Genomic DNA, 20,850 nt, shown 5'->3' on the forward strand with positions numbered 1-20,850 from the left:
GGCATTGCCAGGCTGCATTTCCGGCTTCCCGTCAAAGTAGGCTAGGCCTACTGAGTTTATTCATTCGACACTACTTTTTGTGAACACAACACTCAAAAATGCTCATTTAAAGGCTAATGAAAAGGGGTTTAAACTCTCTCTGTGTTGGAATATTTTCGTAATGAATATAACGGATTTATAGGTAAGTGAATGTATGTATTATGCGCATCTTTAAGAAATCGAACCTAGTAACGACAGCTTTTGTGTGTCTGTTTCTGCCTCATCAACACCGTGATGAGCAAGGCGACTGAACTACTACTAGATCTAGACTACACTACTGTGCTGTGACTGTTTTGGTGTCTACGCCTGTTGTGTCAGAAGTTGTCTACTAATCTAGTCTATGTGTGTGTTATGGTGGGTTGTTCGGTCGTTGACAGTTGTCTCGTTGTCATTGTCAGACAACGTTCTACACGCTTTGTTGATTCTGAATTAATGAGTTTACAAGGGAAAGGTTTCCTTTTTTGGGCCAATGCAAGGCATTTGATGATGATGATGCCTTGCCTTGGTAATGGAATGGTGATTGAGTGATTGGTATTGGGGAGGACTTCCGTAACGAGCGACCGCTATGAGACAGAGCAAAATTGAGGGCTAGGGGCAGGGGTAGATCTAGGGGCAGGGGTAGATCTAGGGGTAGGGTTAGGTTATTGTGTTTGATGGGGTGGTCGCTCGTTACGGAAGTCCTTCTTTCTGGTAATTGAGTAGCAGTAGCTCCATCGTACTCCATGGCATGGTTCGGCAGATCTTAGTCGATGACGATAGCTAGATTGCCCCCTGAATTTGGTAAGATTGAAGAATACCGGACCAGCGGACTGACTTTGCCTATGTCTCAACCTTAGGAATTCATGATTTTCCCCAGTTTTTATCTCTCAATGGAGAATCTCGGACCCGTAGATCAAAATTTTGTCAGGGGGAAGACCCCCCTGAAACCCCCCCACCCCCTCACCCGCCCCACCCACCCCACATTCTCGCGCAAATATGTATAGTATAGCTATCTACGAGTGGTCCGGTATTCTTCAATCTTCCCCTGAATTTTACTATAATTTGATGTTTTGCAGTTCGCGTTTGCAATTTTTAGGTTTGATATATAATATATATATATGCTCAAGATTAGCTCGCCGCGCATCAAACGTAATTTAGTCTAAATGTAGATTCTAGATCTAGATCTAGATCTAGGCTCAAGTAAGGGGGGTGGGAACTACCGAAAAAGCACCAACCAAACAAACATCGTGTAAAGTATGCTGTTGGAAAAGCTTTTCCTTTAGACCACTGTTAGATAGATCTAGATTCTTGATCTAGATCTAGATAGATCTACTCTGAATGACTGATTTTTGTTCCCTTTAGTAGGGATTAAAAAATTTTCTCAAGATCTTCCTAATTTCTGATTGGACTTCGAATTGAGTGATCAATGATTTTTGTCTTTCTCATCAAATGAAGCAGGTTTAGACTACCAATTGATAGAGTATAATCTTTTGTTGTTCTGAAACTTTTTTTCCCGTTTTGAGCTCAGATTGTCATTTCCATGTTTGCCTTTGTTGTGTAGTATTTTCAGATTTTCCAACTGTTGTTCACTTTTGACGTCAACTAATGCTTTCCTTAATTTGTGTCGAAAATTTTGGCCAGATCACAGAAACTGAGGAAGGCCACGGTCGAATTGCCTGTCCTCTTCACATCCTTTACACCTGTTGATTATGCATGCGCATTGGAGTTTTGAGTCTGAATAGCTACGGGAGGCTATTCAGACTCGAGTCCGAATAGCCGATGCCATTTTTCTACACTATTTTAACATTTTTTAGTGTGCTGAGAACATTTTTTGGTGGGTGGTTGGCGGGTGCTTTAGTGGGGTTTGCTCCTTCTTTCAGGTCCTATCAAACATCTATCGTCCTAATCATTTCTCACTGTCTCCTCTTTCTTTTTTGTGTGTATTATATGTTCCTCTCTTGTAACACATTTGACCTTATTGACTTGTGTAGCAAGTGGTGCTGTAATACTTTTACTTAAACTAAAAGAACCCCCTACACTCCCCTTTTTTACGCGACTTCCGTTATTTTTACTTACTGATTGTGTACATAAAATCATAATGTATCAATTTCCATGGAGTTAGGCGGGGACCACTTCTTCCGAAGAGAAAGAGAGCCGTAGCTCTAGCATGTCCCCTGGCAATAGGAGAATACAGTTTACTGGAGAAATTTAAAATAACAGAGAAACTTATTATATATGCCATGCCATGGGTCATGGGTATGTTTAGGAGGTTGGGTAGAGTTAAAAGTACATGACATGGGGGGGGGGGGTGGCGGTGGCTGTGCGAGTTGTCGTGCCTTCCTGATCAGCTACACCATTCATAAATATACAGGCCCGGTAATAACAGGGATTTTTTTAAATCCCCGTTTTTTCCTACTCTTTGTCTCTATTAAAAGTTATCGGCAATAACAGGGCCTCATCGCAGCCCAACTGGTTATAGCAGGGACAAAGGCTCGTTATAATGAGTAAAAAGTAAGAGAGAGAGAGAGAGAGAGAAAGAGAGTTACACAGTGATGGAGCAAGCCCACGCAAGCGATGCCACTGCAACTGCAAGCACACGCAGCGTGTGAAGCGATCTAGCCCGAAACCTAGCAACACACACGCGCAATGTGTTACCAACGATGTCAAGCGGACGAGAAAATGCCTTTCAATTGACAAAAAATACGAAATAGTCCAGGCTGTTGACGAAAAGCAAGCTCCACTGGCAGAGATTTGTCGTCAGTTAGACATTCCACAAGGGTCGATTTACACCATTAACAAGGATAGAGAGAAGATAGTGGCAGCATACTTCAATGGAAAGTTTGCTCTGGATCGAAAGAAGATGAGACTATCCGATGCAGATGCTGTGGACCAAGCTCTTCTGATGTGAGGCAATGGAGAAAGTTGGTGCCAAAACCCCTGTTTGTGGGTACTTGTGGCTAAGGAAACTACCCATGATCAGTCCACAAATGCTTACTTTCCTTTCATTTCTGATTTAACAGGGATCGGATATAACAGGACATTTTTTCTACTCCCACCATCCCTGTTATATCAGGTTTCCACTGTATGTATTGACAATATTGTAATCTATCGAATCAGATCAATAAAGTTTTTAGATATTATTATTATTATAAATGAAAGGTGTGACTGATAAATTAGTTCTGTTAAAAGTAAATTAGCTGATAGAAATGTACGGTACTGCAATTTTGCTAATAGCTAGACCCTTACTTTCAAACAAAGCCTTATTAACTCTTTACCAGACATTGTTTTTGCCATACGGGGTGCTCACTACGAATGGGATCGGCTGATGGGGGCCGATCGCCCGACTCAAACAAATGGGTTTGTTTTCAGTTTCAGGCGATCGAGTCGGGCGTTCGGCCCGATCCAGCTGTAGTAGGCACTCCGTATTATTTTAACTATTGTTCAACTTTAGAACTGTTTGGAGGAAAATGTATTTTACTTTATATATATATTATATATATGTAATATAAAATTTATGTAACTTATAAAGCTTTAGGCTGATCGTATAAAACTCTACTATAAATAACAATTTTTTACAGATATTATACAAATGTATTTATGTAAGCAAAGTCATTTCGTCACACATATTTGGGTTGTGACGAGATGACCGTGTGATGAAATGACCCATTACTGAATAGCCAACTCAAGCAAGCCTCATCCGGGGTAAGAGGTCGATCATATTTTTATTCTCACCTGGGGTGAGAATAGCCACTTTCTTCTCAAAAAGAAGGACACACGTGTCCAAATATACTGTCCCAGAGCTTAATATAAATTCGGACATGATGTATGTATACATCTGTATAGATGCAGCCATACACACACACACGCATGCATGCACACACGCACGCATGCATGCACGCACGCACACACACACACACACACACACACACACACACACACACACACACACACACACACACACACACACACACACACACACACACACACACACATAACTTTGTCGTCTACTTTTATGTCATGATGTTGAAAAAAAGGATTTAAGGCCAGCTTTTAAAAAAATGGAAATAATGTTAGCCAAGCTTTATTTTTGTGGGACCATCTCGTAACATGTATTTATAAACATGAAAACATTCTCATCTGGAGAGATATATCAGCTGCTAGTTTATGAATCTTGTTTTTAATTTAGGATCAAATCAAATAGGTTATTGCCCCTGAACTTCTGGTCTTGTTTTTGTTAGTGCAACAGATGTTGTTGTTCTAGTCTGAGAGCGTGCCATTCTCTGCCCATTTGCATGTAAGGCGTAAGGTGATGAAAACGCTGCTGAGGATATTCATGTCAAATTGGATCAAAATTGATCTAATTTGTAGTGTCGAGTGTTGTTATTTTGAGATCCATTCTCTTTTTTTTTTTCTTTGAGAAATCAGGTTTAATTTTTGGGGGGATAGGGTGGAGGGAAATTGTATCATTTGGTGTTTTTTTTTTATTGTGTGTGTTTACCACTGTACACCTTGTCTTGGATCGATGGTAAGCTTGACTTTGATGATGAAAGCGGTTGGCCCCGAGCCCTTCCACATTCTGTCTGGTAATCTATACGTATACACAGTAGTTTCCGCCTCTAAGATCCCGGTGCCTGGGAGCCAGGAAAATGCAGGATCTTAGGCGAACGGAATCTTACCCAGTGCACCAAAGGGAGAATGTAAGGTGACTCCTGTTCAGCCTAAAATCAGTACCGTGGTCTCCCCTTATTCTGAAATGTTCTTGGGTGGGTTTATACTAACGGCGAGCATATAGTATGGTTAATCTTGACCAATCACAGTGGCATGAGGCATGTAATTTTCATGTATCCTATCGTGAGTCTCAAGACCTTTACCTGTCAAAAATTTACAGCTTTCCATCTCTGACGAAGTTCCCCCGCCTCTGTGGTAACACACCATTGTGTTTGTCTGCCTGCTACTATGGGCAGGAAAACAAGAGCACCAACGAGTTCACAGTTTCATGTGATCCCGTGTGATACGGATTTGTAGGCCCTACCCACATAGCTAGTGATGTAAGTTCAGGTAGGGTAGAGAGCTCATATATGCGACTGCGATGTTGGGGAAAACGAATGTGTTGACGAGTTCACACCTCATTGTGATCCTCTCTGTGGTAAAACCTTGTACTGTTTCATCGAGATTTACAATGGAGATGTTATCACATTCTCGTGAAAGTGGATAATCTCGGGAGCAACAGGCAGTAAAATTATCGCAAATTTTCACTGCGTGGCTGATCAGTAGTGCCACCCATGTTTTTGTGCTGTAAATTCTGATCTGAAATTCGGAATCTTAGCTGAATTTTGTCCTTTAGAGTGGGAGCTTAGGAGTGACTTTTGCGAAGGAAAAAAAATGTTTTCTTAAAATACTGGGATCTTATGAATTTTAGGGGGAGCCTAATACTGTATTATTGTATTGAAATTATGAAATTCATGTTTATATGGCCTTCTTGTTTCATCCCACCTTGCCTTGAATGTAGAAATTATAGATTCATGTTGATGAGGCATTCTAGTCTGTTTACTTGTTTGCCTTCCTCTCCTCTCTATTCCTCCCTTTCATTTGTTTCTCACAACCTAACATCTCTTTCTGTCCTGTCTAATGAGTCTCCACTTTATGAGGAAGAGAAAAAGTTACAGGATAATGTTGAATGCAGACTTTTTGATAACTTAGACCTTACCTGTCCTATCTGCATTTACTTCCAGTGCAGTGTGTAATGAACTTCCTAGTGTTGGTACAAAATTTAGAGATAGGATTTTTTGCTTTTACTCTGCATCTGTTAATTAAATAATTCTTTAATTAAATGTGCTGTAGATGTCGATGTTATTTCTTTTTTTGGGTTTTTTTGTTTGATTATTTTGTTTTGTTTTTTTGGTGGTTGAAGGAAGAGGGAATGGGGAAGAGGAGATGAGTCATTATAATGTCATATGCTGTAATATATTATCTCACCGCCCATTGTTGTTACTGCATCAGTACTGAAGTATGTATGTATACTTAATTCTTTTCTTTGGAAATCAACATGGCAGTGTGTTCCTGTTTCACTTCCCCTCTACACCATGTGGAGCATATTCTTCGATTCGTGGGTCGTAAATTTCATGAAGAAAAATTTACTCACTGGTTTCAGTCCATTGACAAAGTTCAAATTGATTGTATTTGAAAATCTTTACTTTATTGCCTCTCACTTGCAGTGATGTCTATACTTTCTTCAGAGGAATTAACATAATAGTTTTTGACCTTTTTTCTTTTTTGGGGGCAAAAATCCCTAAATTACCCTTTTATTGTGTCCTTTAAAAATTTTTAAGACACACAGACCCTCTTCTGACTTACTATGGAACTGTCTGTCTGTCTGTCTGTCTGTCTGCCTGCCTGCCTGCCTGCCTGCCTGCCTGCCTGCCTGCCTGCCTGCCTGCCTGCCTGCATCTGTCTGCCTGCCTGCCTGCCTGCCTGCATCTGTCTGCCTGCCTGCCTGCCTGCCTGCCTGCCTGCCTGCCTGCCTGCCTGCCTGCCTGCCTGCCTGTCTGTCTGTCTGTCTGTCTGTCTGTCTGTCTGTCTGTCTGTCTGTCTGTCTGCCTGCCTGTCTGTCTGTCTGTCTGTCTGTCTTTTTTTGTTTTTGTAAAGTGTTTTACAGTGCTCGCAACTGCATATAGGTCATATGAGTGCGCGGGACACACCTAATATTTTCAGTTGGTAGGAAATTTTGAATTTTGCCCGGGTGGCAGCCGAAGCCTACTCTTATCGATTTTAGACCACCAAGGGATCTTTAACGTGTGCAACTTGCACACGGGCCCTCCAAGATTTTTCGCCCTTGTCCGAGAAGGCTAGGTGTAGATCTTTCCTACCAGAAGATCAGGGGTGTGGCAGAAAGACAGCAGTAAGGAGGAGCCAAGGAGTAGCAGTAGAAAGGCTGCAGAAAGAGTCAGGAGCCCAGAGGAGGGGGCAAAGGAGGTGAGGGGGTGGGGGCAGAAAGTGAAAATGAAAGCAGACAACAGAACATTGCTAGAGAGCAGGAAAGGAGGTGAAAGGAGACAATTTTAGAGAAGAAAATTTTTCGGTCGCTACCCGGATTCGAACCCGGGACCTTTAAATGAGAGGCCAACTCCTTAACCTCTAGGCCACGAGAGCCCCCTTTGTCTGTCTGTCTGTCTGTCTGTCTGTCTGTCTGTTTGTCTGTTTGTCTGTCTGTCTGTCTGTCCCTCCTTCACTCCCTGCCTCCCCCCCCTCTCTCTCTCTCTCTCTCTCTCTCTCTCTCTCTCTCTCTCTCACTCTCTCTCTCTCTCTCTCTCTCTCTCTCTCTCTCTCTCTCTCTCTCTCTCTCTCTCTCCCTCCCCCCACCCCCTTTTCTCTCATTTTAATTCTAAATCCATAATTTGTTTGTATTTGTCTCTCTCTCACAAGACAAGACTAAATGGGACCTCCATTTAAAGTTTGTTGGAGACTAATAATATGCATGTACTAGTGTCATTTCTCTCCTTTGTTCTTTATTTTGACATGGCTGCTTAATTAACTTTTCTGAATGACTATACTTGTTTGTGGATTTCCTCATTCTTGATTGCTTGTGGGCAAAATGTGGTGGGTGGCTTTTTCAAACTTATTTTCAACTGTTTCTTTCATCTTTCTATCGGAAATGTGGCTATATTCGTGTTGACAGACTAAATCTGCAACAAGAGAGGCAACATCAACTTAAATTCTCTTTTTGTTCACATGGTACTGTAATATATATATATGTGTGCATATATATGTGTGAGTGTGATTTACATGTGTGTGTTTGCGTTAAATGTGTGTCCCCGTTATGTGTGTGTTTGTATGTGTGTGTGTTTGTGTATATATATGTGTGTTTGTGTATATATATATGTGTGTATGTGTGTGTGTGTGAGGGTATGGGATGTGTGTGAATGCATGCACAAATGTCCGCATGCTCTGACTTTTTGTTCCAGATAAGTGGAGAAAAATTAATTGTGGGCTTGAATGAAAAGAGCCGTGCTCTGTGTATGTGTAGACAGGAGTTATGCTTTCACTGTGAATTGTACAGACACTGGCCCAGATGTTACCATTGTGCGACAGTTGTATCTGTCACAAATATCCTCCAGTATGGATTGATTATATTATTCGATGTGTCCTGCACCAGGCTACAGGGCTCCACATTCCCCCCCACCACCAACCCAGCTTTGCTTATTTGGAATATTTTCATATAATTTCAAATATTCTATCACCAATGTTGATAACGGGGGCCCTCGTGGCCTAGAGGTTAAGGTGTTTGCCTCTCATTCAAAGGTCCCGGGTTCAAATCCCGGTAGCGATAGGAAAATTTTCGTCTCTATAATTGTCTCCCTTCACCTTCTTTCCTTCTCTCTTGCCATATTCTGTCGTCTGCTTTCGTCTCCACTTTCTTTCCCCACACCCTCACCTCCTTTTCCCCGTCCACTGGGCTCCTGACTCTTTCTGCAGCCTTTCTACTGCTACTCCTTGGCTCCTTCTTACTGCTGTCTTTCAGCCACACCCCTGATCTTCTGGTAGGAAAGATCTACACCTAGCCTTCTCGGACAAGGGCGAAAAATCTCTGGAGGTCCCTTGTGCAAGTTGAGCACATTAAAGATCCCTTGGGGGTCCAAAATCGATAAGAGTGCAGTACTCTTAGGCCATCACCCAGGCAAAATTCAGAATTTCCTACCAATTGAAAATGTTTGGTGTGTCTTGTGCGCTCATGACCTTATGCAGTTGTGAGCGCCGTAAAACACTTACCAAAAAAAATGTTGATTACGTCTGGTCGACTCTGTATTGTACTGTATTCTGGTGTTAACTGTAACTAATTAAGAATACTGAGTTATGCTCCTAACACCAAGTGAGAGATGTTAGATCATAATAATACTATATAATATATATATATCTATATATTCATCTATCTATCTATATATCTATATATATATATCTATATATATATATATATCTATATATATATATATCTATATATATATATCTATATATATATATATATATATACAGTCAAACCTATGTAAGACGGCCACCCATTGTCAAGGAGAAAAGTGGCCGTATAAGACAGGTGGCCGTCTTAGGCAGGACTGATCAAGATAAAGAAAACAAACCATTCCCATCTGAGGCCCCAATCGAAAGTAGCCCCATTATGTTGTCTTTGTTGGTGTTGTTGTTGTTGGTTTGTATTTCGTTTGTAATTTTTATTTTGTCGCTGATTTTGCAAAAGGGTGACAATAAAACGAAATGTATAAGACAAGTAAGACCGAGTGCCATGTTAAAACAAACACATGGGTCGGAGAACGAGCAACGCTTCTGTAACAAGTTCATGTTGACGTCCATTGTTACTTTGTTTCAGACTAGGTAAACAGTGACCACTCATCTCACTTACGATTTGTGTATGAATTCTGGGCGGGGCTTATGGGTTATGAGGGATCACACGCTTACCTCACCAGCAGCTGAAAATTGGTAGCTATTGGTCAACAGGGGGAGGGGTCTACGCAACATGATCGGTTGGAGGGACTACCCAACAACAACGACAGGTGATTGAATTATGACGGCTCGCCCACAACGCCAGGGGCCAATGCACAATTTATGACAAAACGGAATGGAGTCACTAAGGTGACCGTCTTAGACAGGTATTATTGCTTAGTATGATAGGGGTTGTGTGTTAAATTATGGTGGCCGCGGCCGCGTTGGACAGGTGCCCGTTTTACACAGTTAAATTATATAGGAAAAACGAAAGGGGTGAATGGAAAGTGGCCGTTTGTACAGGTGGCCGTCTTATAGAGGTGGCCGTCAGGGCAGGTTCGACTGTATATCTATATATATCTATAATATATATATATATATATATATATATATATATATATATATATATATATATATATATATATATATATATATATATATATATATATATATCTATGCAGCTATTTTTATCTGTGTACTGTTTGATTGAGGGTGGCGGCTGGAAATTGTTTGTAATTCAGTAAGATTTATTTTTATGCAGGTCACAGGCTTGACGCTACGTGATGTGTTGTGTAGAATTTAACCCAGTTTATGGCTCTAACGATTATTATTTAGAACAGAACATGGTCTACTACTGTATGGGGCTCACAGGCCTGTTGAATTCTTTTTTGAAAGTGGAGTACTTAATACTAATTAGAATGAAAAAAGTTTAATAATTGTTCGATGTCTTATATAAGTACTATAATTAATTATAACCTGTCACTGTATGTATGTTGTATTGATAACAGAATGATTTCAACTGTAGAGCTTAGTATTATTCTGTGTGGTTTTCATTCATGCACACATAATTATCACACGGATGGGTGAAACTCATTCTAAGTATTTCAAGAATGCTTTTATGGTCGGTTCCAAGGTTCTTTTGGTAAAAGTTATTAGTTTGGCATTCTCTGTGTGGCTTTGAATCTGTTTTTTTTTTTTGGCTCACTTTGAACTGCTTCACGTACAACTCTACTCAAGAGACTGTAACTGTTGCAAATTTGGAGGGCAGATGTATAGGTCCTATGTATATGGATTGTTGTTCTGTTATTTCTATTTATCAGTCTTTCTAGCGTTTTCTTGATGCTAAATAACCATTATCGAGTTGAGGTGTTCATTTTTATTGTAAATTCGAACTAACCCCCCCCCACCCCACCCCCCCCCCCCAGGGCGGTGCCACTGACTGAAGTGTCTTTAGGCCATTCCCAAATGGGGGACTTCTAATGTACAGTAGAATTTTAAATGGGCTGATCCAACAGTGTCATGCTCATAACTGTGCCTGAACTACAACAGGGAACTGCTGCTTTTTCTTTTTTAATCCTTACTATCGTCATTTTCCTCTACTTCTTTTGTATTTTGGTCACGCACTTGTTACCCGCTATTTCCGGGGTGCCTTGATAGTCGAAGCAGACTTTGTGCTGTTGAAGTTGAAGCTAGAGAGCTAAGCAGAGTAAGTCTGATTCCTTGTAAGGACTTCTCTGTTGACATCTACCCCTTGGTGCTCATATGACCTTATGCAATTGCGAGCGCGGCAAAACCTCAACTAAAACTAAAATTCGAACTAAACTCGTGGGTATTGATGGATGCTCTGGTGTAGTGAACTTTCCTATCAAGCACCTATGGTCGTTTTCTTTCCTCACCTTTTTGTATTTGTTACTCTCTTGTATCACCTTTATTCTTCGACACTTGTATGACCTAATTGTGTTGCAAGTGCCGTAAAACTCTTACCAAAAAACCGTCAAAGCTTAACAAAAACTTACATTTTTTTGTCTGTGGCAGATGTAGCATGAGCTGGACAGAGCAGGAGGCTGGAGCGTCTGCTGTGGCTGAGAACCCAGAGCCTGAGGATGAAGCAGATCTGCCACAGTGGCAACCACAGAGGGATGTGAGAGCCCAAGCTTCCGGGGAAGCAGAGGAAGATGGGCCAGAGGAAGATGCTGCTTTGTCACAACCAGCTGAGGGGACAGCTGACTTTGGGGAGGGTAATGGGCGGCAGCCGGTGAGGATTAATAATGATGAGGTAGGAAATGGGCACGTCCAAGGTGTGGATGGAGGAAATGCTGAGGGTGTCTCTGTGAGTGAGCAGAATTCCAGGATGGAGGGAGATGTCGTGGGTGGGGGTGCTGCTGCAGGGCAGGACAGAGACACAGAGGTGGGTGATGTTGGTGCAACAGCCGAGGAAGGGGACAGTTTTGAGCAGGATGAGGAGCTTGCGGCACCCGAGTGTGAGACGGGGCTACGGGATGTTTCCTGCAGTGAAAGTGATCGGCAGCTGCTTTTGGCTGTGAATGAAACCGGTGTCGAATCGAGTCAAAATGTTTCGCCTGCTCATGTAGAAGCAGAGGAAGCTGAAGCCAACCAGCCAAATGGTGGGGGAGATATTGCTGTGATCAATCAAGAACCAGAAGACAATGTTGCAAATAGACGGGAACAGAGTCAAGCTTTGGCAGAGAGTGAAAGCTCCTCCCGTCAATTCAGTGGTGATATTCAGGTTGTTAACAACTTAGACGATGCTCCAGAGGCAGAGCTGGATGGTCTCGGGGGAGAGATGGTGGTAGAAGCCTGTGAAGAGGACGCAGTTGTGGCCGACCCTACTGCTGAGGTTGCTGAACCAGCCGCAGAGGGGGCTCAGCTGTGTGATGTGAGGGCAGGAGAGACTAGTGAGAGCTCCTCTGCCTGTAATGTTGGAGGACATCTGGCCAAAGAAGATAGTGAGCCAGAGCTTCAGGTGCCAGAGTGTGATCGTGAAGTTCAGACACAGCAAGATAGCCCTGATCGTGGAGATGCTGATCTACCAGAAGTCAGACAGGCAGAGAATCAGAATGTGTCTGCTCCGATATCGGCATCAGCACATGAAGAGCAGCATTCACATGATCTACAAAGTTCCAATATAGCAAATGGTCTGGACCAAAGTTTATCAGAGAGTGAAGTGCAAAGTGTGGGTGAGAATGGTGGGGCTGAGGGTTCAGAAGTGCACTCACTTAGTAGGGAGTCTCCCCCTGAAGAGCAAGAGTCGTTCCCCTCGGGGGATGCACATGCTGTGATATGTCACCCTGAGAATGTTGCTGGTGAGGTGAGGCCGGAGGCTACTTCTGCAAGTGGCGAGGGAGGATCTGAGACCTCTCTCAAAGGCTGTCCCAACACTTCTCCTTCTGAGCCCATTCAGGAGAGTCACTCAGATTCCCCCGTAGCACCTCAAGGTGAGATCAACAGTGCAATGCCTCAGGCCAGAAACTCTGCTGATGGAGAGGATGTTCCTCTCAGCACTGTCTTTAAGTCATCACAGCCTGCCAGTGCTTCAGAGAAAAACATAACAGCACCACCAGTGAATAGTCAAACTTCTGCCAGTGTGAAAACATCCCAGCATGATTCGAATGTTCAAAATGACAGAGCAGTGGAACAACAGTCGCCGTCCCCCTCCGCAAAAGCCAATGCCTCATCGTCCTTGTCAGACCTTAGTTCTGGCATATCTGATCCCCCCACCCCATCGAGGCAGGCCCCTTCCACTGGTTCTGATTCTGATTCTGATTCTTATCAACGCAAACTGGCCCGCGCCTTGCAGATTGATGATGATGAAGATGACGACGATGATATCTTGTCACAGCTAGATGCAGCGCTTTTATCCCGGTCACCAATTTCAAGACCAAAGATCAGCAAGGGGGCTGGGGCCGTCCATAGAAGTGCCCCTCAGAGAAGTCCGCCAGAGCTGTTAAATGGAGTACAGCCATCCTTTGAATTGAAACAGCTACAAACTCATAATCGGCAGCTCTTGGAACAGCTCAAGATTCGAGATGCTGAAATCAACAGGTAATTAAGAGAAGATTTTTCAGTTTAGGTTGTGGCGCATTGGGTTTCATATTCCTACTGATCATGTTGCAATTTGACAAACTAGTTTTTCTATCCCTACCACTATATGCTCGTGATTTAAGGGCCTACCTATATACCAATTTATTGTAGAGTTGTGTAAGTCATAGCGATAACAAAGATTTGCCAGACAAGACTAACCCATCTAATTGTAAATTGTCGGCAAGCTGTTTAAAATGTACTAAGCCTACAAAGCAAAATTTTACAGGAATGAGAAAAAAAAAACCTGTTTCATTCTTTTAACAATTGTACCTACATTATCATCATTATGTCTTTTTTTTGTTTTTGCTTTTTTTTTTCAACATTTAGAATTTGAATTCGACAAAATGTTCCATCCGATATTACCGATTAAGAAACTGCAATAACACAAAAATTTCCAAAATTTGGGCGACATCATTTTGTCTGCATTATGCTGTCTTCCAATGAAGTACGACTCATTGTATATGTGTTTATTGTGGTTCAGATTGACTCAGGAAAGAAATACTAGTCGAGAAGAGCTTTCCATGGTTACTTCAGAGAGGGACAAAATGCGGAGTCAGCAGTCTTCTTCTCCTGGCCATAATGCTGACGATGTTTACCTGCCACAAATCAAAGAGGTTAGTTTCTGGATGTGATGGCTCTTGCGGAAAAAACCAATCCTTAATAATCACTTTGCCTAGTGTTTTCTTTACTTTGAGTGATGAGTATGATATTTTAACTCTTTTCCCACCCTTTCTGCTCTGTACAAAATGTTCTCTATATGCGGTTCTGTTTTTTTAAGCAGAAAAAAACTAGTTCAAGTCAAATGAAAAGGTGCCATGACAAAGGGTTCTCTCAAAGTCTTCTGTTTGCAAAATATCTCATTCTGTGATGAATGCAGACATAATTTTCCAAAATAATACGTTTTGTTGCTTGTGAGTTGCTTTATTTGCATTATGTCATAGGCCAAGTGGTGTCATGCAATTTTCAATTTGCTTTTGTAACTCTCTTTTTTAAAAATGGAGCAGCTTTTAATTTCCAACTTCTTTGGTGGTTTTAAAAGATAGTTCTCTTTGTTTTTGTTGAAATTATGAATTTTCTATGACATACAGATGATCCAAGTACTCATAAAACAAGTGCAATTATGCACTTTCATTTCCTTTATAGTTTTGTTTTTTCACAAGTTTTAAGCGAGGTATTGCCTTCTAAGTTCACAAGGATATAATAGATTGTAAATTTAGCTTAAATTAATTTTTCTATGAAATATGCATTGTATAAGCTATGGGTTTTAAACTCCTTTCAACAATGATATATTTTAGAGAGGGAAATTTAAAATTTAATATGAATCTGCAATAAGACTGGATTGGATGTAAACTTATGGAAAAGTCCTATGGTTTTGTATCGTGTCAGCATAATGGTTATTCATAATAAATACATATTTTGCATTAAATTTTAAATTGTTCCCATATATACTTGTCATTTTGATGATGGTATTCTGACATTTTCTGCTTTCTTTGATGCTAAAGTTGTATTTTTGATTTAGATCTGGCGTCTGAGTTGCTTTTTTGCCCTTCACCCTGTATCTACATGCAATCATGTTGTTTTATGACAGATGGAAAAGACAATTGCACAGCTACAAACAGAGCTGAAAGCCACAAAAGAGAAGCTGGTGTCTCATGATACTGCTGCTAAGCGGGCTGTAACTACTCTTCAGAATGAACTAAAAGCAAGGGTTGATCAGGTGTGTGAAAAGTTTGTTGAGGGCAGTGGTTCACTGTAAAAGAACATTTGTTTGTCGAATTGAAAAAGAGTTCAGGTTGTAATTCGCACATGTGTATCCACTTGCTTTTGCCAAGAGTCTAATTGAATTTGCGAAAAGATTGGATGTTACATTCCTCTTCTTTCTATTTAGTGTTATGTTTTTATGATTGTCACAGTGAGTGGGTGGTTGGCAGGTGCTCTCGTGTGGTTTGCTCCTTTTTTCCTATCTGACATCTATTGTCCTTATCTCTCCCCCTTCTTTTCTTTGTATATTACACACTAGTAACACCTCTAATCTTCAGTTCTTATATAGTAGGTGGTTGGCAGGTGCTCTGGTGTGGTTTGCTCCTTTTTTTCTCTCAAACGTCTATCGTCCTTATCTCTCCTGCTCCTTTTTTGTGTTTGTTACTCTCTTGTAACACCTCTAATCTCCCACACTTATATGACCTTATTGTGTTGCAAGTGCCATAAAACTCTTACTAAAACAAAACAGTACTTATATGACCTGATTCTGTTGTAAGTTGTGTAAAACTGTTACTGAAACACTGTTGTGGTGATTTGACCCTCTTCTCTCTACCTAGTGTTATGTTCCTATGCATGTCATTGTGATTGCACTTCTGCTCTTTGCCCAGGTGACCAAGCAGTATGAGGACTGTCAGCGCGAGAAGGACATGATGGTGGTTCGGTTTGCCGAAGCGGAGGCCAAGACACTGGAGTCTCGCAGGATGGTGGAGAAGTGGGAAACCAAGATCAAGGACGCCATCCGTGAGAAAGAGAACATGGCAGGTGCTGTCAAAACTGCCAAAGCGGACCGGCAGAAAGCAATGAGCAGCTATGATGCTAAAGTAAGAGTTGGAAGTTGTTATATTATGTATTTAGAAAAAACCAAAAACATTTTGAAATGGTGCAAGCCGGAGAATGACTCTCAAGGACAAAAGTGCCCTGCCAGAGAAATAAAGCAAATCATTTATTTGGAAGGTTGTTGGTTTGCTTATATATGATGATATTCTTTTTCTTGTGTGTGTGTGTGTGTGTGCATGCGTGCGTGCGTGCGTGTGTGTGTGTGTGCGTGCGTGCGCACGCGCGTTTGTAACATGATGTGATAACCAGAATCACTAAAGCCCAAGGGTTTAATTTCAACATTCGTTTGTAGAAATATGCTGAACTATATAACGACATACTGTGGTTACTTAAGAGAAGCTACTTTTTTCAGGTAGCTTTTCAGGGTTCTTTCCTTGAGGGTCACTTCCTTTTTAAAAATCCACCTTTTGCTTCTCTGTTGTGATTTTCTTTTCATCCAGCACTAAATTAGTGACCATTATTGTGTCAATGTGCTAAACAAAGAGAGAGAAGAAAATTCAGTTACCGAAGGTGATTAGAGTTTCAAAGACTACTTTCTCTTCTTTTTCTTTTACCCTTCTCTATTTCCCTATGAAATGTGGCCATTAATGTGCTGACTTGTTTTTTCTGCAGTGCCATGAGGTGAGCAATCTTCTCAAAGAACTGGAAAAGTTGAAGGAAGCCACATCCTCGGCAGAGTACAGGATCAAGTGGTTTCAGAACAAGCTTAAGGATGAACTGGATTCTCATAAGGTTACCCACCACTAAGATTTGTCATGTTTGTTTGGTGGTTTTTTTTTCTCTGTAGGTCAGGTAGTGCGGAAGACTCTGTCATTCTGATGTATAATTTGTAATCGTAGGTTTGTTTCAGTTGATATCTTACTGGATTGTTGCATGGGTGACCCGGGTTTAAGGTCCCAGCTAGTTTTTTTGGAGGGGATTTTGGAGTATTTGTTGAGTTCTTGTGTCTCTGTCTCTGTTTGATGCTGTTTTATCAGAGATGAATGTTAAATCAGTGGTTCCTTGTATTTATTAGCCTTAGTGTGTTAAAAGGGGCAAACACCTATATGTGTGTGGTTGGCGGATGCTCTGGTGTGGTTTGCTCCTTCTTTCCTATCAAACGTCTATCGTCTTTATCCCCTCCTTCTTTTTTGTGTTTGTTACTCACTTGTAACACCTCTAATCTTCGACACTTATATGACTTTATTGTGTTGCAAGTGCTGTAAAACTCTTACAAAAACTAAAACACCTATGACTTGTTATGCTGTTTATGTAAAAAAGGATGAATAAAATGAATTTTGTAGTACTTTTTGTAGTAAGTCACCTGTTTTGTCATTTTAGAGTGTGGCAATATTCCAATTATTGTTATCCCGTGTGCAAGTTGCGCATGTTAAAGATCCTTTGTAGTCCAAAATCGATAAGAGTAGGCTTCGGCCGCCACCCATGCAAAGTTCACAATTTCCTACCAATTGAAAATGTTTGGTGTGTCCCGCGGGCTCATTTGACCTTATGCAGTTGCGAGCGCAGTAAAACACTTACCCCCCCCCCCCCCCCCGGGACGGTGCTATTGACTGAAGTTTATTTAGGCCATTGAAATTCCCAAAGGGGGACATTAACCATGTTCTTATGCACAGAAGAATCGAAATTGTATATGGGATGATTCATCAATGTCATGCTTATAACTGTGCCTGAACTGCAACAGGGAACTGCTGCTTTTTCTTTCTTAAATCTTACTATCGTCATTACCTCTACTTCTTTGGTAGTTTTTCACACTCCCGTGACCCGCTATTTCCGGGGTGCCTAGATAGTCGAAGCAGACTTCGTGCTGTTGAAGTTAGAGAGGTGAGCTGAGTAGTCTGATTCCCTGTAAGGACTTCTCTGTTGACATCCACCCCTTGGTACTCATATAACCTTATGCAGTTGTGAGCGCCGTAAAACCTCTACTAAAACAAAAAAGTAAAACACTTACAAAAATTATTGTTAAATTTGATTTAATGTTGACATTTGATAACTGTTTTTCTTAACGAGCACTGATTGCTCGACGAGATTGTACTGAGGCAACTTACTTTTTTTTTTTTTTAACCAACAGGAAACCAAAGGAAACCTTGAGAAAACCACATCCAAACTGAAGGAGGCGAGAGAGGAGACGGAGGTTATTCGACTAGAGTGCCAGGCCATAGTGAAAAGATATCAGGTAAAGAAACCAAATGCACAAGGTAGCTTTTCTTTCAATTTCTTTTTTGAAGGAAAGGCATCATCCCATTGACTAATTGCTGTTGTTGGGCTGTTTCGAGTTCTCCTTTCTCCTGAGCCGTGCATGCATGATAGATTTTGCTTAGTTTGCTTGGTACAAGCTGTTGTGTAGTACTTTTGTACTTAACTTTACTCCGTATTCTCCATATGTGAAGAGATTTCCTTTCACTTTGAGAGTTTTTGAAAAATATTTATAAATAGATTTTGTAACAGACAGTCATCTCTTTTTGTTTGTGTATTGCCTCTGCCATCATAGAAAGGTTTCTTTATGTTGTTTTATTTTTGTGTTTCTTTCTTCATTAATGAGAATACCCCTAAAGTGTTTCCGCAAATCTTTTGATGGGAATAGCTCTAACCCACCTGAAATATGTTGATCAAAATTAAGATGACCGTGATTATTTTCAAGGTCATGATCATAAGAAGTCAAGAGGGGGAGTTCTGTCTTTTATTGTATTTCTTTTTTTTTTCCCGCCTAAATTTCAAATGAAATAAGAGATAGACTGCAAATAGATTTGAATGTTTACTCCTGAAATACCCAAGTTACCTGTAATTTATAAAAATGTGATGGATCACTTTACAATTCAGTGATTTTTGCTGCTGAACACTTAGTTTTACTTTAAAAAAAAAAAGAAGGAGTGTATTTGGAGACAGGCTTTATTTCATCTCTCATTTTTCTGAAATGATTCATACAAAAGTTTGAGAGAAGAGTTGTGAAAGTGTCTTAAACACATTACAATATAGCCATTTGTTTATCAGGAATCTGAAGAGATCAAGTCGAACAGCCTGGACAAAGAGCTTAAGATGAAAGAGTCAGAGCTGAAGATGCAGATGCAGGAGCGAACAGACACAGAAGAAGTAAGTTGTTGTAAAGGAGAGGGTTTTGATTCTCTGTGGAAGTCGGTGAAAAAGGTTTACTTTTGCTACAGACAGTTTATTTTTGTGGCTTTCAGATAGAAATTGAATAATTCTTTCCACAGCGGGTTTATCGGGCTGAATTTGTTTTCAGATTTTATACAGATTGGTTAAAAAAAAAATTCTAATCAGTTTATGAGGGGATAGGGACTTTTTTTTTCTCCAATACTTATAAGTTGAAGGGTAACATTTGCGTATAGTTGCCAGGAGAGTACAATTGTTTTGAGAGGTCATTAAAAGAAATCATGTCAGTTCTCACTTCTGACCGTATTAATGGATTCCCTCAGTTAGACTCGAATTCTGATACATTCTCATTTTATGAGTTGAATTTATGTCTGTCACCTGTCACTGTGGCCATGTTCGTCTGTAGGTGTCCTATCCGCTGCCACAACGGGCCTTCTTGTATGTGAGTTAGGGCAGATATATATTGTCTATTCGTCAGTTGTTCGTCTGTGTATAAATTAATTTTCCTTTTTAAACAATATTCATTACAATGTCCTGTCTGCTGACAAAGTGCTTTGTTTTGACGTATACTGTTGGGTTGTGCTTTTGTTTGTTTTCCAGAACCATAGTATTTAATGTTCATTTTTCGACAAAATACTCTAAATAGGAGGTAGTTTAGTTTATTGTTACATGGTGATGCCTATACACCAGAGACTTGTAGTTAGGGAGAACGTTTTGTATCGTGGGTGGATGGCAGGTGCTCTGATATGGTTTGCTAATTCTTTTCTATCAAACATATCAATCTCCCTTATCTCTCCTCCTTTTCTGTTTGTTACTCTCTTGTAACACCTCTAATCTTCGGCACTTGTATGACCCAGTGTGTGGTTGGCAGGTGCTCTGGTGTGGTTCTTCTTTCCTATCAAACGTCTATCGTCTTTAGCTGCCCTCCTTCTTTTTTGTGTTTGTTATTCTCTTGTAAGACCTCTAATCTACGGCACTTATATGACCTTATTGTGTTGCAAGTGCAGTAAAACACTTATTAAAACTAAACTGACCTAATTGTGTTGCAATTTCTGTAAAATGCTTACTAGAATAAAGTGTTTGCATCATTTGTTTCTTTTTTAACCTCTCAGATTCATCAGATGACGAAGCGGGAATTGGATTCTCTCAAAGGTCAGCATAAGGACACATTGGAGGAGGCGAAAACGCTCAAGGACAAGGTGATTTATGTGCTGTTTCTCACATGCTTTCATTCACATCTAGAAGTTTTTCCATTCACAATGCAGCTCTCTCTGTCATAAGAAATTTCTTTTCTTTTTTATTCTCTCGGAGTATATTTATATTTATCAATTTTTTCTTCATTTTCATGAAATATATTTGTCCTCATTTTGACATGTTCGTTATGTTCAACTCATGTGTGACTGTAATGTTCTACTGTGCCTGTACATGATTGAATGTTGTGTTTAACTGTGTCTGTACATATGTTCCTTTTATGTTCAATCACTGTACCTGTTTGACTGTAATACTCAATCGCCTTTACATGTGTGACTGTAATGTTCAATCGCCTGTACCTGTGTGACTGGCAGGTCCATTGTCTGGAAGAGGAGCGCCAGCAGAACCATCAGATGATCGAGCGTTACCAGGAGATCATGCAGAGACAGAAGGGAGACAATGTGGACCTCAAGGCCAAAGTCACGTCAATGTCTACTCTACAGGAAGATTACGACAGGTCAGTTTTTTCTTCTTTTTAATATCTTCAGTGGTCTGGTCGAAATTGAC

General features: G+C 40.7%; 1 protein-coding gene across 5 annotated transcripts in view; it reads left to right on the plus strand.

Moving 5' to 3' along the window:
- The window catches only part of LOC101852863 (coiled-coil domain-containing protein 186), a 36,794-nt gene continuing 15,944 nt past the window's right edge, over window positions 1-20,850 (plus strand). For 3 of the 5 annotated variants that reach the window (XM_005102242.3, XM_005102245.3, XM_005102246.3), the window contains exons 1-10: window positions 1-181; window positions 11,320-13,347; window positions 13,868-14,000; window positions 14,975-15,103; window positions 15,756-15,968; window positions 16,597-16,716; window positions 18,053-18,157; window positions 18,973-19,071; window positions 20,205-20,291; window positions 20,658-20,800. In XM_005102242.3, coding sequence (XP_005102299.1) covers window positions 11,327-13,347; window positions 13,868-14,000; window positions 14,975-15,103; window positions 15,756-15,968; window positions 16,597-16,716; window positions 18,053-18,157; window positions 18,973-19,071; window positions 20,205-20,291; window positions 20,658-20,800 — 3,050 coding nt within the window. In that variant the 5' untranslated portion in view covers window positions 1-181; window positions 11,320-11,326. Of the gene's footprint in view, window positions 182-354; window positions 394-11,319; window positions 13,348-13,867; window positions 14,001-14,974; window positions 15,104-15,755; window positions 15,969-16,596; window positions 16,717-18,052; window positions 18,158-18,972; window positions 19,072-20,204; window positions 20,292-20,657; window positions 20,801-20,850 lie in introns of those variants that run through there. The other 2 variants (XM_005102244.3, XM_035970766.1) reach the window with 2 other exon arrangements.

The sequence above is a fragment of the Aplysia californica genome, unplaced genomic scaffold (assembly GCF_000002075.1).
Source record: "Aplysia californica isolate F4 #8 unplaced genomic scaffold, AplCal3.0 scaffold00318, whole genome shotgun sequence".
NCBI lineage: Eukaryota > Metazoa > Mollusca > Gastropoda > Aplysiida > Aplysiidae > Aplysia > Aplysia californica.